We start from the raw sequence: 18,706 nt of genomic DNA on the forward strand, positions 1-18,706 counted from the left end.
CTATGTCTTAATCTCCTGCTGAAACAGAGTGACAACTGCTAAGATAGGTCCTCCATGCTGGAATTTTAATATAATAGGGAGATAAAAGAATATGGAATAGTCTTTCTCGGGATAATAGTCTTTCCTGCTACCTAATTCTACATAGCATGCAGAACTGGAATGTAACTAATCCTAATCTTCCAAGTAGTTGAACACCTTAGCCTAGTAGAACAAAGAGTGTATGCTCAGAAAAGCAAAGGGAAAAAAGTACATTAATGTTCATATTACTACTGTAGCAGGAGTGACCCGACGGAGGACAGACTCTCAGATAACTTAATCAATAAAGGAAAGAGAATTTATTAAAGCTGGTGGAGAACATGAGATTTGTAGCTCCAAAACACGGGCTCCTTGAAGTTAATTTTCTTACACGTTATATACCTTTACAGTATCTAAGCAATGGGCATGTGATTTCTTTGTTTAAGGTTTCCCAGGACTCAAGGAGAGGGGAGGGAAAGCTTTGGTGGCGTAAGCAAGGGGGAAGGGGTCTCCAGATCACTGGTCATAGATACATACAGATCTTGCTGTTCTGGTTTTGTATTGTAACTATGGGATATAGATAATTTACCACTGGCTGACTCCTCGGTTACCCCAGCTGGCTCTTTTCCCTTGTATTCTTTTCATTTCTTTCTTCTCAGGGAAAAGGGAGCTTGCCCCTCCTTCCTCGCTCCCTTATACATGCACGTACACACACACTGGCTTAATTATAACTATAAAATGCATATTTAAAGTTATATATATATATATTTGTGTGTGTGACAGAGACAGAGAGAGAAACAGAGAGAGGGACAGATAGGGACAGACAGGAAGGGAGAGAAATGAGAAGCATCAATTCTTCGTTGCGGCTCCTTAGTTCTTTTTTTTTTTTTTTCTTTTACAGGGGCAGAGATAGACAGGGACAGACAGACAGGAACGGAGAGAGATGAGAAGCATCAATCATCAGTTTCTTGTTGCGCATTGCGACTTCTTAGTTGTTCATTGATTGCTTTCTCACATGTGCCTTGACCGCGGGCCTTCAGCAGACCGAGTAACCCCCTGCTGGAGCCAGCGACCTTGGGTCTAAGCTGGTGAGCTCTTTGCTCAAGCCAGATGAGCCCGCGCTCAAGCTGGCGACCTCGGGGTCTCGAACCTGGGTCCTTCTGCATCCCAGTCCGACGCTCTATCCACTGCGCCACCACCTGGTCAGGCGAGGCTCCTTAGTTCTTTATTGATTGCTTTCTCATATGTGCCTTGACCAGGGTGCTATAGCAGTGAGTGATCCCTTGCGTAAGCCAGCAACCTTGGGCTCAAGTCAGCGACCTTTGGGCTCAAGCCAGCAACCATGGGGTCATGTTTATGATCTCACACTCAAGCCAGTGACCCCACGCTCAAGCTGGTGAGCCAGCGCTCAAGCTGGATGAGCCCACACTCAAGGCTATGACCTCAGGGTTTCAAACCTAGGTCCTTTGCTTCCCATTCTGACATTCTATCCACTGAGCTGCTGTCTGGTCATGCTAAAGTTTTATATTTTTAAATATACAAATAATAAATCACTACATTCTCAGTGTAAAAAACCAACCCACCTGCTGTTCCATAATTTACTTTTGCTATTTCAATACATAATTGTGTACATGTATTTACCATTTTCCCATGTAATTCAATATTATTCTAAAATATACTTTTCGGCCTGACCTGTGGTGGCACAGTGGATAACGCGTTGACCTGGAACACTGAGGTCACTGGTTCAAAACCCTGGGCTTGCCTGGTCAAGGCACATATGGGAGTTGATGCTTCCTGCTCCTCCCCCCTTCTCTCTCTCTCTCTCTCTTTCTTCTCTAAAATGAATAAATAAATAAAAATAATTTAAAAAATAAAATAAAATATACTTTTCAATCCCTGAACACTGTTCCATTGTCCAGTTTATTTTTACACAATCAGTCTTTAGCCAATTCACCTTACTAGGCAGTTGTTTCCAACTGAGCTGAGATGAACAACCCTTTGGTATTTTGGGTATACTTTTCTAGAGGTAGAATGGTTGAGTTAAAGGATACAAACATTTTTGATGGAAAATGTTACAAATTGTGTAATCATCCTCAGAAAAGTCATAGCATTCTCTAGGACTACAACAGGTGTGACACTATCCATTTCTCTATGCCTGTAAGTTTATAACTTAAATGTTAAAATTATAAATTTTATAATTAGGAGTTTTAAAATATTTTATGTTAAAATATCTTTATTCAGCTGGTAAACAAATATTGGTTTAAGTTTTCATTTTGTTGAGTATTAGTGAAACTGAAAATTTTTTCATATGCTTCAAATATGTATGACCATTTGTGTTTATTACTTAAATAGTATCTTCAGATGAGGAAATAGAGGTTAAGAGAGGTTAGATGACTTGTTCAAGGACACACAGATTCTATAAAGCAGATAACATCTTTCATACTTCAAAATGAAATGGGATTGTTCTTCAGTTTGTTAGAGTGAGCAATAAAGCCTACAGAGCAAAGTTCTGTTGATTCTAAGAGTTCAAGGACATCTAATATATAAATCTCTCGGGCCAAATCATCTTTGTAAAATACAGGGTGGGGCAAAAGCAGGTTTGCAATTGTAAGTACATGGGCGCAAAGTTTATTCTCATATCATTTCCCAAACAAATGTAAACCTATTTTTGATCCACTCTGTACTGCTTGGAGGTCTGTTATAAAGATTTAATGAATTACAGCTCTTTCACTTTTTAATTTATACATTTGAGGTAAATTAAATCCAGATCAAGACTGGGAGATAAAGAAGAGATTGCTAAAAAGAGTGTCTCAATATGCTGATAGCATCCTTCTTACCATGCATCCGTCATGAATGACTGCAGAGTTGTAGATTCTGAAGGAGACTCTGGTACCTCATGACCTCCTTCTCTCTATTACCACAGCATGAGAACAAAGCAACCTACTGAATAAGTTTTATGATGGTAGAATGCAACCAGCAAACTATTTCTAGAGATGCTCAGAAGCTGATGCCTTACTTTTTTATTTCTGAATGCTTTTTTTTTCATTTCTATCCCAATTGATTTTTTATTTCCTTTTCTTTTTTTTTCATCCTCCCCTCCCCTGTATTCCCCAGCCCAATTGATATTTAAAGCCAGGCTGTCACCTGCTGATTTAAACTTGTGTGGCAAAGTCAAAGACTCCTTTCTTTAATAACTAACAAAAGAGTTCATGAGTCAACAATTAAAAATGACAACAAAAAAAGAGTAATAATAAAGAAAATGCCAGTCACTGAAATGTTAAAAAACAAAAAACAAAAAACTGCACACTGGTAAGGTGATCAATTGTCCTCCTTTAGGGAGGACAGTCCTTCTTTTGTAAGTTCAGTCCTCCCTTGAAAAGTGTCCTCCTACATGTCCCTTTTTTGATACTGGAAGACTAATCTATAAATGTCCGAATTTGATCGATTCAGAGTTGATCCATTGTGTGTGATGTGACGTACTTGTATCTAAATGAGTACTTTTTTCTTACAATTATTATTAAAAATTAATAGGCATGTAAGCATAATTACAATATAAAATATTACAAATGTTTTTATTATGCATTTATCATATTATAGTGTATTACTGTTGCAATGGATAAAATGTTTCTTTTATTTTATTTATTTATTTTTTGCATTTTTCGAAGCTGGAAACGGGGAGGCAGACAGACTCCCGCATGCGCCCGACCAGGATCCACCCAGCGTGCCCACCAGGGGGCGATGCTCTGCCCATCTGGGGCGTCGCTCTGTTGCATCCAGAGCCATTCTAGTGCCTGAGGCAGAGGCCACAGAGCCATCCTCAGTGCCCGGGCCATCTTTGCTCCAATGGAGCCTCGGCTGCAGGAGGGGAAGAGAGAGACAGAGAGGAAGGAGGGGGGTGGTGGAGAAGCAGATGGGCACTTCTCCTGTGTGCCCTAGCTGGGAATCGAACCTGGGACTCCTGCACTCCAGGCCGACGCTCTACCACTGAGCCAACTGGCCAGGGCTATGTTTCTTTTATTTATGATACTGTTTTCTTCAATTTATTTATGTTCTCCTTTTCATTGTAAAAAAGTTGGTCACCTTAACACTGGTCAAATGTAATCTAATAACAATTGACGACAGGTCTATTTCAGCAAGGAGAAGAAATTTGAGGGACCTGGGAAAAGGAAGATGTTAACATTCTATTGGGGGTGGGGGGTTAACAATTCTTTCTATTTAGCTTTAAATTCTTATCCCAGGAGAGTGAAGTTTTTGTTCCAAGAACTGAGTACTCAAGTTCCCCCGGGGAAGAAGAAAATGCCTTTTAACACATGTCCAATTTGAGGTCATTTGTGTTCATGACTATCCCAGGCCAAGAAACTAAAAGAATGAAATTTAAGCACGAGGAGCCTCCACTCTCCCCTCTCCCCAGAGTGGTGGTTCCTATACCGTTTCTTGTCTTCAGTAGAGAAATCACACAGAATTAGGACCCGGTAGCAGTAATGGAGACAGAAATTTGATAGTTCAATCACTGCCCCCCAAAAGTATGCAGTTTCCCCTGGATCACAGCAGGTTAGGATACCTTCGTGTCTCCTGGATATGGATGGCTGCATTCTTGAGGATCTTGCATAAAGTAAAATTCACGTCTCAAGAGTAACTTTTCCATAAGAATTCTATATTTGTTCCTCACCTAAGAGGTAGAGATTTAAGGCATGGATTAGTGCATTTAGCTTGAGTCAGACTACCTAGTCCAATTCTTGCTCCTCAACTTCCTAATGAAGAGAATTTAAGCAAGTTACTTAACCTCTTTGCCCCAGATTCCTCAGCTATAAAACGAAGATGAAGATAATACACAATTTCTCATTTGACTGATTTCTTTAAACAACCCCTTGAGGTAGCAACAATCCTTACCTCATTAAGTTGTTGTGAGGACCAAATGAGTTAAAATGTGTAAAGTAGTTTAAAAGGTGCCTAGCACATAATAAGCATATTAGAACTATTTGCTTATTAATTATTTTTTTATTACCAGCTAAAGCAGAATAGCCATGGAACAATAGCATAAATGCAGTTTATAATTCACTTGGCCCACCCATTTTGAACTTTTGAGATTCTTGACTTTTATTTTTAATTTAGGAGATTTTTATTATTTCAAAATGAGTGTATATTGTAGATAGACTTTATCTTTTTATACTACACTATTTGAAGTTTGCATAACTTAAATAAGCATAAGAGAAGTGTGCACTATATGCGCTTTAGGTATGAATGTGCAATAGGTTTAGGCTTCATTGCATTTCTAAAGGTAATTACTATTGATCAATATGCAAGTGTCCATGTGCTTCTGAGTGGTTTCAGGGTTTGTACACAATAGGCAGACAACAAGAGAGAGGAAGTTAGAAGAGGCCTGTCTAGGACTCCAAGTAAAACTAGTGATAATACAGTACTCCCAATGTGCCAGGCACTGGTCTATGTCTTTTATACACCTTATGTTCAATTCTTACAATATCTCCATGATAGCAATACTATTAATGCCCCATTTTACAGATATAGAAACTGAGACACAAAAAAATTCAAGTAACTGTCTAGCTGGTAAGTGGTGATGCTGAGATTTAAACCTAAATATTCTACCCCCCAAACCCAGGTGTAACTGTCTTTAATACACCTTAAAAAGCTGTGATGTAAAAAGTGCATTTTAGGCCTGCCTTGTCAACCTGGAATGCTGATGTACATTCAAAACCCTGGGCTTGCCTGGTCAAGGCACATATGGCAAACAATCAATGAACAACTAAAGTGAAGCAACTATGAGTTGATACTTTTTGCTCCCCTCTCCTTCCTCTCTCTGTAAAATCAATAAATAAAATATTTTTTAGAAGTTCATTTAGGACCCTGGCCAGCTGGCTCAGGGGATAAGCATCACCCTGGGGTGCAGAATGTCCCAGGTTCAATCCCTGGTCAGGGCACACATGAGAAGCAACCATCTGCTTCTCTTCTCTTCCCTCTCCCCCTTCTTTTTCTCTTTCCCTCTCACAGCCAGTGGCTCAATTGGTTCCAGCATCAGCCCTGATGCTAAGGATAGCTTGGTCGATCTGAGTGTTGGCCTCAGGCACTAAGGATAGCTTGGTTGATCTGAGTGTTGGCCTCAGGCACTAAGGATAGCTTGGTCATCTGAGTGTTGGCCTCAGGCACTAAGGATAGCTTGGTTGATTGGAGTATCAGCCCCAGAGGGGGTTGCCGATGGATTCCGGTCAGGGCACATGTGGGAGTCTATCTTCCCTCTTCTCACTTAAAAAAAAAAAATCATTTTAGGTTTTCCCACTTTTTTCTCTCTTCTGGGCCTGTTTACTTCTTTTCCTACCCACAACTGTAAAGGGCATGGGTATGCTAAATAAACACTTTGGAAAATACAGAAAGATAGAAAGCAAAAAGAATCAATCATGATGTTATCACCCAAAGATGATCATTATTAAAATGTTGGTGTATTCGCTTCTAGACTTTTTTTAAGTTCATGGTTTTGTTTTATATGTTTGTTTCACATAGTTGTGATCAAATTGTATATACAATTTTAATCTTCCTTCTTCCCTTCATATTATAACATGTGCTATCCCATTCTATGATAAATTTCATAAACTTCCTTTTTTTAAGTGAGAGGAGGGGAGACAGAGACAGACTCCAGCATGTGCCCTGACTGGGATCCACCAGGCAATCGCACTAGGGGGTGATGCTTTGCTCATCTGAGGCCCTTGCTCCATTGTTCAACAACTGAGCCATTTTTTAGCGCCTCAAGCAGAGGCCACAGAGCCATCCACAGCACCAGAGGCCAACTCACTTGAACCATTTGAGCCATGGCTACAGGACAGTAAGAAAGAGAGTATGTGTGTAAGAGAGAGAGAAGAGGGAGCGGGAGTGTAAAGCCAGCAGGCAGGGCCGGGGCCACTATCACAGCAGCCCGGCCCATGCAGGTTCGCATTGGATTCTGACAGTCGGTAAAGAAACCATGGAGCCAAAAACTGGTGGGCCATAGCCTTTAATCTAGCTTGCACCCGGTGGGCAAGTAAAAATACACACTGGGCTCCAAAACCCAGTAACACTCAGTGCTCACAAAGCCACTGACTTATCCGGGTTTCCTAGAATCAAAGGTTTCTAGCTCACCAGCCTTCTTCTCCTCAGTTCCCCATCTTCTTCCTTATCCCAGATACAAACTCTACACAAACTGGCATCTCACTCAGCACTCCGCCATCTTGGCTGCTTCTCCTGGCCTCCTCCACGTGGCCTCCTTTAGCTGCTGGCTCTACTCTCTCCGCTCTCTCATGCTAACCTAAGGAACCAAGAGCCAAACTCCCGCTCCGTTCCCATTTTATAGTGTAGAAATCCAAACCCTTAATCCAATATACATAATAGGGAAGTCTCTTAATACAAAGTCACTTCTCTGAGGCATGATAGGATTGTACCGCCCTACATCAAAAAGGGTAGGAAAGGCTTAATCCCAAAACCAAGCCCCAGGCTAAAGGATTCTGCCTGCCTTTAGCCCACCCCAACACACATTAATATCACCTGGGCAACGGCCTCTTTAACAAAGTGAGCATAATACATTTTATCTGCCCAACAGGGAGGATTTGAGAAGCAGATGGCCACTCTCCTGTGTGCCTGTAAGGCCAGGAGCCGCCATCGTGGCCATTCACATGCAGGTTCTCATTGGATTCGGGCAGACGATAAAGAAATGGCGGAGTCAGAGGATGGGGGGCCATCCTATTTATTGGTGTCTCACTGTAAAGCCAGAAGGCACGGCCAGGGCCACCATCACAGCCGCCTGGCCAGTGCAGGTTCGCATTGGATTCGGACAGTCGGTAAAGAAACAGCGGAGCCAAAATCTGATGGGCCATAGTCTTTAATCTAGCTTGCACCCGGCGGGCAAGTAAAAATACACACTGGGCTCCAAAACCCAGTCACACTCAGTGCTCACAAAGCCACTGACTTATCCGAGTTTCCTAGAATCAAAGGTTTCTAGCTCACCAGCCTTCTTCTCCTCAGTTCCCCATCTCCTTCTGTTGGGCAGATAAAATGTATTATGCTCACTTTGTTAAAGATGGCGCCACTGCCCACGTGGAGGCCGTTGCCCAGGTGATATTAATGTGTGTCTCTGTGGATCGTTGCAGCCTGGGGCTTGGTTTTGGGATTAAGCCTTTCCCACCCTTTTTGATGTGGGGTGGTACAATCCAATCATGCCTCAGAGAAATGACTCTACTAGAGACTTCCCTATTTTGTATATTGGATTAGAGGTTGTGAAGCTACAATATAAAATGGGGGCAGAACAGAGTTTGGGCTCTGGGTTCCTGAGGTTAGCATGAGAGAGCAGAGAGAGTAGAGCCAGCAGCGGAAGGAGGCCACGTGGAGGAGGCCAGGAAAAGCAGCCAAGATGGCGGAGAGCTGAGTGAGATGCCAGTTTGTGTAGCGTTTGTATCTGGGATAAGGAAGGAGATGGGGAACTGAGGAGAAGAAGGCTGGTGAGCTAGAAACCTTTGATTCTAGGAAACTCGGATAAGTCAGTGGCTTTGTGAGCACTGAGTGTGACTGGGTTTTGGAGCCCAGTGTGTATTTTTACTTGCCCGCCGGGTGCAAGGTAGGATTAAAGGCTATGGCCCATCAGTTTTTGGCTCCGCTGTTTCTTTACCGACTGTCCGAATCCAATTCGAACCTGCATGGGCCAGAAGGCTGCTGTGATGGTGGCCCTGGCCCCGGCTCCTGGCTTTACACCTTCCTTATCCCAGATACAAACTCTACACAAACTGGCATCTCACTCAGCACTCCGCCATCTTGGCTGCTTCTCCTGGCCTCCTCCACGTGGCCTTTCTCGGCTCTCCTCTGCTCTCTCTTCTAATGATAATCTCAGGAACCAAGAGCCCAAACTCTCATTCCGTCCCCATTTTATAGTGTAGAAATCCAAACCCTTAATCCAATATACAAAACAGGGAAGTCTCTGATACAAAGTCACTCTCTGAGGCATGATTGGATTGTACCGCCCTACATCAAAAAGGGTAGGAAAGGCTTAATCCCAAAACCAAGCCTCAGGCTACAAGGATTCTGCCTGCCTTTAGCCCACCCCAACACACATTAATATCACCTGGGCGACGGCCTCCTCGTGTTATCTTTAACAAAGTGAGCATAATACATTTTATTTGCCCAACACTCACCAAGACAGGCAAACCACAAAAGAAGACAAGGGAAAAGCAGAAAACCAGCTCTTCCCATGAAGGACCAGGGATCAGGGAAGCCCCTGCAATTGTGATAGCAGGAACTGTGTGTCCAAGCTCCTGGTCTGTCCCACTTTATAGTGTAGAAAACCAAAATCCCTTAATCCAATATACAAACAAGGAAGTCTCTGATACAAAGTCACTTATCCAAGGCATAATTGGATTCCTTATGAGAGTGCACCACCCAGATCATACAATCAGTCAAGGGTGTGGGGAAAAGCTTAGTCCCAAAACCAAACCTTAGGCTACAACGACCTGGCCTGCTTACAGCCTGTCCCCCACACCCAATATAAGTCACAAGCGAGCAAACATATATATCATATTTACAAACTTATTTGACCAACAGTGCCCTGACTGGGAATCGAACCTGGGACTTCCACATGCCAGGCCAATGCTCTATGACTGAACCAACCAGCCAGGGCCATAATATATTTTCTATTCCTTTCATATTGGACATTCGAGTGCTTCCAGCTTTTTTCTGTGGGATGAATATCTTTGTCCCCTCTTCCTTGATAATTTTCCTTTTCCTGACATTTCTTCATACCTTCCTCAGCATGCAATGACCTTAATATGTCTTTATCCTTCCTTCTTTTTTTTTTTTTTTTCTTTTTTCTTTTTCTGAATTTGGAAACAGGGAGGCAGTCAGACAGATTCCCGCATGTGCCCGACTGGGATCCACCCGGCATGCCCACCAGGGGGTGATGCTCTGCCCATCTGGGGCATTGCTCTGTTGCAACCGGAGCCATTCTAGCACCTGAGGCAGAGGCCACAGAGCCATCCTCAGTGCCTGGGCCAACTTTGCTCCAATGGAGCCTTGGCTGCGGGAGGGGAAGAGAGAGACAGAGAGGAAGGAGAGGGGGAGGGGTGGAGAAGCAGATGGGTGCTTCTCCTGTGTGCCCTGGCCGGGAATTGAACCCGGGACTTCTGCACGCCAGGCCGACGCTCTACCACTGAACCAACCAGCCAGGGCCTTATCCTTCCTTCTCTCAAAATTTATTTTCTGGAAAAGAGCTGATAGACTCATTCATACTAAAGTGTACATGGTTCCTAAAGCTTAATTTATTATCTCTTCAAAGATACTTGAATTGATTTAAGACAAAGGAATTAAGCTCTAATTGTGAGATTTTAGTCATCGGAAAAATCTACCTGGGGAGATCCTCCAATCTGCCCTATCAGAGAGTAGACTCTACAATAGCAAAAATGTTGAGGGCTTACTTAATGCTAGTACTGTAAATCTGAAGACAAGGAGGTCTAGAGCTGGGATGTTGGGGATGTGGTGAAAAGAGAGAAAGAGTTTGTATAAGCAATGATAAAAAACTGGATAGAAAAATGGAAGAGAATTAGGAAATTCACTCAACAGCACAGAGTATATTTGGTACCACTTTCATAGTTTCTCCAACTCTACCGTTTGCCTTTCCAACGCATTTGGCCTTTGGAGGGGCCCACCCACCTTTTCCTCAGAACCGCTTAGTCGGGATCTCAGTCCTAGTTACTCTGCCATGTCTCACAGTTTGAGGGCCTTTGTCAGTCACAGAGCCATAGGTACGGAGCACAAGTGAAGAAGTTCTAAGAAGATCCATTCCAAGCCCTGTGTCCACAGGAGATCTTGGACCTTCACCTCCCACCACTCAAAGAGGGTAGTTAATAATACCTGGGGCAGAGGGGGTGAGGTGGTTAGAGGCCTGTGTGAAAGTTCACAAAGTCCGGTATTGCCCTCCCCACCAGTACTTTCTTTCTCTCCTTCCAGAGGATGTGTGGGGAAGCACCAAACTCAGTTTCCCCAACCTTCCCCACCCAAAAGGGTACCACATTCTCCAGTGATGTGCTGGTAATGGCTGGTGGAGAGAGAGCAGACGGGGGGGGGGGGGGGGGATGCAGGGTGAAGGCCAAATCAGAGGGGTCAGTAGTTCCACCCTGTCTGGACGTCGGAGTGGGATTCAACCAGTTCGCAACGGTCAGCAGAACTGATAACTAATTTTTTGTTGAGTTCTGTGAACTGGTTGTTAAAATGGCACTTGTAATCAGGGTTCTCTCTAAGGTGGGCGCCTGGGCAACAGCCCAAGGTGGAAATGACAAATTTATATTCCTTACTCTTTTTTAACATTCATCAACACAACAGCCTATTTTAAGCGTCCACAGTAATGTTCATTCATCTATAGGTGAAAAAAAATTTGATGGAACTATGCTTGTAATATTTATTCGCTTCATAAAACTCATTATACTTTTGATGAAACACTATATTTTAATTCCATCACATTTGTTATGTCAGTATACAAATATATAACATAAAGAGAAAAAGTGCCAAACAACCAGGGTGGAGACAAGTTGTTATTGAAACTATCTTAAATAAGTTTTATTGTTTTTTGTCAGGTATTAATATTTTTCATTTATATTTTAAAACTCGTTCTTATAATCTAGTTTTGTGTACCTCTTTTATTGTAATCATTTAAGTATTGAAGGCATGAAATAATAAACTACCTTTTGGGCCTGACCAGGCATGGCACAGTGGTTAGAACGTTGGACTGGGACGCAGAAGACCCAGGCTCAGAACCCATGGTCACTGGTTTGAGCGTGGGATCATAGACATGAACCCATGGTCACTGGCTTGAGCCCAAGGTCACTGGCTCGAGCAAGGGGTCCCTCCATCTGCTGTAGCCCCCTGGTCAAGGCACATATGAGAAAGCAATCAATGAACAACTAAGGGGCCACAACAAAGACTTGATGCTTTTCATCTCTCCCCCTTCCTATTTGTCTGTCTCTCTCCCTGTCACAAAATAAATAAACAAACAAACAAACTACCTTTCAGTATATCTTTTTTTATACTTAAAATGGTCATTAGAACAGAGAACTGGTTGTTAAACTATTTTAATCCCACCACTGCAGGAACCCTTAATATAAAAATCTAGTCTGACCAGGAAAGAAAAATAAAAAGGAAGACATTCTGGGAGAAGGCTAACGGGTGGGGGCAGGGTTCCTTGAGTGAATTCCCCAACTATGGCCTGTGGGGGGGGGGGGAGGATGGGGGACCCGTGCGCTCCCGCGCTCGTTCTGCTGGAACCCGGCGCACCACACTCACCTACCCTCCTCCCTGCTCTCACCGCTCCTCCCTCCTTTCTCGCTGGTTGGCACGCGAGGCCTAGCGAGGCGGGGACAGGAGCCAGGCGTGTCCACCACGCATATTCACCCAGCTGAAGGCGTGGCGAGGAATCTCAGGTGGTGGCGGTGGCGGCGGCGGCGGTGACAGAGGCAGTGATATCCACAGCTGCAGCAGCCAGCGCGCACCATCTCTCCAACGCACCCGCATCCCGCTTCCACTGCGCCCCGGAACCGCGGATGGTCCTCGGGCCCGACACGCACGGAAGAGCACCGCGCACAATAGTGGCTGCCCCCGCGGTGGCTCCGAGCCCAGCCGCCCGCCATGAAGAAACTGGCGAGAAAGGGATGCGACTACAAGCGCTTCCTGAAGAATAACTGGCTGCTGCTCTCCACTGTGGCCGCGGTGGTGTTAGGTGAGCCGCGCGATGGGTGGGAGACGCGCGCACCCTCACGCGCTGGGGGCGCCCAGGCCGCGTGTGGGCCGGAGGGTGTGAGGGTGGCGCAGGCGTTGGCACAGCCCAATGTCGGAGCCCTCCGCTCCTTCTCTGCTTCGCACCCCACGCGGAGGCTTCCCACACCGAGAGTGTTGTTTTCTGCGAGCGAAGAACAAAGCTCCTTGGGGACTCCCATTTGGGTGCTCCGCGAGCTGCCGGTTCGTTCCTGCTTTAGCCAAATGATCAAAGGGCTTTGAAAGGGGGGAAAGGGAAGCAAGTAGTTCTCTATTCTTCCCATTGTGAAAGCAAACATGGTTTAATTTTTTTTAATTGCATCTGCTCTCCAATTTTTGGCCTGCACCATGCTGTCCGGAGGGCATTGCCTGTAAAGTTGCCTTCCTGGCAGAGAGCATCGACTGCCCGCACCCAGGCTCTGAGAACCTGCCTCATTCGTGCCAAATTCAGGAGTCATGGGGTTGGGGTAAGAGACCTAGGAGAGCTCAGATTGCCCCTTTCCCATCCTGCTAATGTGTGGAGTTAGTCTCCCTGAAATTCCTTGCTCTCCACATTGTTTTTCTATTAAAAATAATTTTAAGTCTTATTTGCTTGTTTTATAACAAAAATGTAAGTGATTCACTCTTGACAGATCATTAGACTAAGTTGATGCTTGAGCCATTGCTCAGAGGTATGAGTTGTTACTATTTCGATTCTGGATTTCTGCCAGGGTGTCTTTTTACTGCTTAGGCTCCCAAAGGCTCCTCTTTGGGTTGAAGCCCTGTCTGTCTCCTTTACTATGTGAGCTCACACAGGTGAGGACACGCCGCAGGTGAGACTCCTTCGAAGCAAACAGAAGCTGGGTTTGCTGAGGGGAGAGTGGGGGGTAAGCCTGTCCCTTTCTCAGCCTCATGTACCTCCCTCTGCTGCTTCTGCATCTCAGAATATTTGGTGTTGCTAGCTCCCCTTCCTAACCCCCCTGATGTACTCCCCCAGAACCTAGTGCAAAGTAATGTTTCTAGTAAATAAGTAATATCCTTTTTGCTTTTTTTTTTTTTTTTTTTTTTTTTTTTTTTTTTTTTGACAGAGAGAGGGACAGACAGACAGGAAGGAAGAGAGATGAGAAGCATCAATTCTTCCTTGCGGCATCTTAGTTGTTCATTGATTGCTTTCTTATATGGGCCTTGATGGGGGGGGGGGCGGGAATGCAGCACAGCGACCTTTGGGCTCAAGCCAGCGACCATGGGGTAATGTCTGGGATCCCATGCTCAAGCCAGTGACCCTGCGCTCAAGCTGACGACCTCAGGGCTTTGAACCTGGGTCCAGGTCCTCTGCGTCTAAGTCCGACGCTCTAGCTCTATCCACTGCACCACTGACTGGTCAGGCAATAAATAATATTCTTGAATTGCTTAGTAGAGGCCATTTGTGGGAGGAAAGAAGTAGAGAACAAAGTCTTGACCTCTATTGTATCTCCACCTAGAAGGGCCAAGTGGCTTAGGGCATTTTAGGGAAAGTTTATCTTGCCCCACCACTTCAATGACAGATGCCACAAAGAAAGTGATTTGATTTCCCTGCAGCCAAATAGATAAGATAACCTTGATTGTTTACTTCGTGACAAGAGTCCAGAAATAAAGTTAAATCTCAGTTTAAAGAACAGTTTTTGGGCCTAATAATACTTGGGTGGCATTTCCCTCCCAAGTCTCCGTGGAAGTGGAATCCTGTCTTTTCAGACATCACCTGTTAACCAAATGTTGCTGGTTTGGAAAGGATTTTGAGCAGTTGTCCCTGGCCTTTAGAACCTGTTGCATAAATAGGTCTTTGGTGTCAAGAGGGATTGCATGCCTGCCTATTTTGCTGACCTGGCATTCTGATGGTCATTTTCTTCCAGTTTTAATGTGAGCCCAAGAGCTTGATTCAGAAAGGAAAGTCATACAAATATTATAAGGGCCCATCTGAATGAAGTCTTCCTGGACATTTGCCCCTCCAGGAGCAACACAGGGGAGTCCCCTAGTGTTTCTGCTCCTGGTCTGAGAAGTGTCAATCCTGGGTCACCCCCAGTGTGCCCATGCATCACAAGCGCTGCCCGGGTGCTCCTTTTTTCCTCTTTCTTGGGAGCACTGGACCTGTGTTGGAAATGATACCTGTTTGTGTAGTCTGCATGAGCTCATTTGTTTAAGCAGAAGTGAAATTCCAGCCAACTTATAGCAGTGACGCTGTGTCTATCCATAAGCCCTTACTAGGTCATGATATTAAGTTTATTTTTATAATCTTAATTGTTGCAGAAAATCACAAGTGCTCTCATGCAGCTTCTTTTTTGGGGGACCTTTTAGCATGTGGATCTTAAAGAAGTAAAAATCCTTAAATATGTATATTAACTACCCTGACAGAATGTCATCTTCCAGTTATAGCCATCAAAATGTTTGGTCCCTGCTATAATTCAGCAGCCCTAACCCCTTACACTTTAAAATATTTTTATTATTAAAATGAGGGGCAAAAGTATGAACCAGCTTAAAGCCTTTGATTTTTTCAAGACATAGTATATCTTTATTAGGTGTGAAAGTTCATTCTTTCAATGGACAAGAAGATGCTAAGTGCTAAACATTTTCTCAAATTCTTATTCATGACATAATGGGATTGAATAGTTAAATAACCATCTCTGTTCATTTCTGTGAAAGACTACAAGGTTCTAGAAATAATATTTGGGATTTTCAGATGAGAGGCCTTGACTAAAATACCCTTAGAAACAGTTTTGATAGCTTTCATTACAATGCTCCCTTGCTCTGTCTATTGTTTGAGTGTCTGTGAAACTCCTGATGACAGAGGCAAGCTGCAGCTCAGTTAGTTCCAGGCTCAGCACATCACCTGCACAAGGCCTTATGTACCACAGTGTTCAAAATTTTCATTATTTCATTATCCATGAAGCTTATTTGTTCTGGCAGGTCCCAGACCTGGACCTCAATTCAGCTCAGCCTTGGAGTATACCTGTAGTAACCAACACTTAAATCATTCGTTCATTCAATTATATATGGGCACCTACTGTATGCCAAGGACTTTTCTAGAGGTAGGGCAAACCGCAGTGCACAAAGCAATAAAAACCCTTGTTCTTATGGAACTTACGTTCAAGTGGAGGGAGGTAAACAGTAAACAGAATAAATGGGTAAAATACAATAGAGTATGTAGGTGGTGAGAGTGCTAGAGTAACACAAGTCTGGGAGGAGGCTGAGGGGTGTAGTTTAAAATAGGGTTACAGGGTAGGCCCTGCTGAGAAGGTGACAATTGAATTGAGACTGGAAAGAGGTAAGGGAATGTCCACAGGTATCTGGGGAGCATCCTGGCCTGTTTGAGAAAGCACATTGGGTGCCGTGAGGAGGGGTGGATGAGGCAGGAGGATAAGAGGGGACAGAGCGCTAGGATGATGTAAGCTCTTGTATTATAAGGACTTGGACTTTTTTTTTACAGAGACAGAGAGAGAGAGTCAGAGAGAGGGATAGACAGGGACAGACAGACAGGAACGGAGAGATGAGAAGCATCAATCATTAGTTTTTCTTTGTGACACCTTAATTGTTCATTGATTGCTTTCTCATACATGCCTTGACCCCGGGCCTCCAGCAGACCGAGTAACCCCTTGCTCGAGCCAGCGAACTTGGGCTCAAGCTGGTGAGCTTTTGCTCAAACCAAATGAGCCCTCGCTCAAGCTGGCGACCTCAGGGTCTCAAACCTGGATCTTTGGCATCCCAGTCCGACACTCTATCTGCTGCGCCACCACCCAGTCAGGCTAAGGACTTTGACTTTTACTGGGAGATGGGAGACCATTAAAAGGTTATGAGCAGAGCAGTGGCATGTCTGGTTGTATTTTAATCAGCTCCCCTTGGCAGCTGTTTTGACTGTAGACCACAAAGGAAGGGGTAGAAAAAGAGATACTAGTTGAGGAGGCTGTGCAGTTAACCTCTGTATTTTACTTATTTCATTTTTCTAATCTCATTTCCATTATGGCTAGTGAAATCTTAGGAAATGCTTATGAAAAAAAATTTGCAACTATAAAGTAAGCATTTTTGCCATAATATGGGTGAGAAAACTGAGATTCATGTAATGACTGGCAGTACCAGGTCTCCCTGTTCCTGTCCTTCTCCCTCTTGAGGCTGCTCCTCCTCCCACACCTGCTCCCTGTCTCACTGCTGACCCTCCTGGGAGCCACGGTCATCTGGCTGTGTGCCATGTTGAGGTGGAGAGTAAGGATTCTATACTATACCATGCACTGACACTGAGAAGGGTGAGAAATGTGTCTCCACAGGTCTCTCAGAATTGCAGTGGGTGCTGGGGAGGAATGTCACTCCTGTGGGATTTGACAGACTGATCAGCCAGGCTGGTCTCTATTCTGGGCTCAGACCTACCCTTGTACCTTGGTCCATGAAGCTGCCTTACTTTTCTTTCCACCTTCAAATTCTGCCCTTCCTACCTTCTAATTAAGGGACTTAGTGTGACTGGAGCAAAGGATATGATTGAGTGTGAAAAATGGGTCCAAGGAGGGCAGACTTGCAGGTGGGCAGAACCTCCGCCCCCAGGGAGTTACTCTTAAGGTCCAGGCAAGGAGAGTAGGAGAGCCCTGCTGGGCAGCAGCAGTGGAAGTAGAAAGGAAAAGACAGCTGTGCAACATCTGTGAGTTCACCTGATGGGGCTTGGCTGGCTGGATTTGGTCCCTCCAGCAGCAGAAGACGGAGCCTTGGAGGGGACATCAGGTTGAAAGAAGTAATGTGCTCTCCCGCAGTACAGAACCAAAACCTACTTAGTATTTATTACTCTTTAGATATAATATATTCTGATTTTTCTTTACCTCTCACACTGGCCCGTACGCCTTTGACGGGAGGAATTCTGGGTTGCTCCTCTCAGTACCCATAGCACCTGTCACAGAGCTGGCAGGCTCAATACATTTGTTGAATTGTTGAGCCTTTTATGACCCAAACAGTTAATAAAATGTTGTCCTTGTTTACTGAGTGAATAGATAAGTCCAAAGCTTAACTTAAACTCCATTTCTGCCATAATTTCATTTTATCCTCCTATGATCTGCATAATTAAGACAGATTGATATATAATATACATATATATCAAGCATGTTCACTTTTTCTTCCTCAAAACAAGATTATAGACTAGACTCCTTGAGGACAAAAACTCCTATGACCCTTAGCAGATACTAGAAAATAAAATGTAAGATAGAGGGAGAGGAGAGTGGGGGAAGTAAAGAGGGACAAATAGCCCTGGCTGGTTAGCTCTGTTGGTTAGAGCATTCTGAAGTTCAGAGGTTGCTGGTTCGATCCCCGGTCAGGGCACATACAGGAATAGATCAGTGTTCCTGTCTCTCTCTCTCTCTCTCTCTCTCTCTCTCTCTTGCTAATACAATAGAAATTTTTTTTTAAAACGAGGGACAGATATATGGTGATGGAAAATGATTTGACTTTGAGTGATGGACACACAATACAATCAACAGTTCAAATGCTATAGAAGTGTTTACCTGCAATCTATGTATTCTTATTGATCAATGTTACACCATTAAATTTAATTTTCTAAAAAAAAGCTATGTAAGAAAGTATATCTGATAGTTAAATTCTCTGGGCCTTCATTTCTTATCAGAAAGAAAAAGGGTTTACATTAGCTAGAGGAGCAAAGAGAATGTCATTCATCTGCCAGCTACCATGTATAGGTAGTGGACTGTTGGGTATGATATGTTTGTTGAGAAAGTATTGGAAACAAAAGTTCTGAATTGCCTGACCTGTGATGGTGCAGTGGATAAAACATAGACCTGGAATTCTGAGGTTGCCTGGTCAAGGCACATATGGGAGTTGATGCTTACTGCTCCTTCTTCCTTCCCTCTCTTTCTCTTCTCTCTCTAAAAGTGAATAAATAAAATCTTAAAAAATTTTTAAAAAAAGTTCTGAATTGATTGCTGAA

General features: G+C 43.9%; 1 protein-coding gene across 1 annotated transcript in view; it reads left to right on the forward strand.

Moving 5' to 3' along the window:
- Positions 1-12,377: 12,377 nt before the first annotated feature.
- SLC1A1 (solute carrier family 1 member 1) overlaps positions 12,378-18,706 on the forward strand; it is a 101,852-nt gene continuing 95,523 nt past the window's right edge. Inside the window, exon 1 of the mRNA XM_066368081.1 lies at positions 12,378-12,748. Coding sequence (XP_066224178.1) covers positions 12,658-12,748 — 91 coding nt within the window. The 5' untranslated portion in view covers positions 12,378-12,657. The remainder of the gene's footprint in view (positions 12,749-18,706) is intronic.

This window comes from Saccopteryx leptura, chromosome 2 (assembly GCF_036850995.1).
Source record: "Saccopteryx leptura isolate mSacLep1 chromosome 2, mSacLep1_pri_phased_curated, whole genome shotgun sequence".
Lineage (NCBI taxonomy): Eukaryota > Metazoa > Chordata > Mammalia > Chiroptera > Emballonuridae > Saccopteryx > Saccopteryx leptura.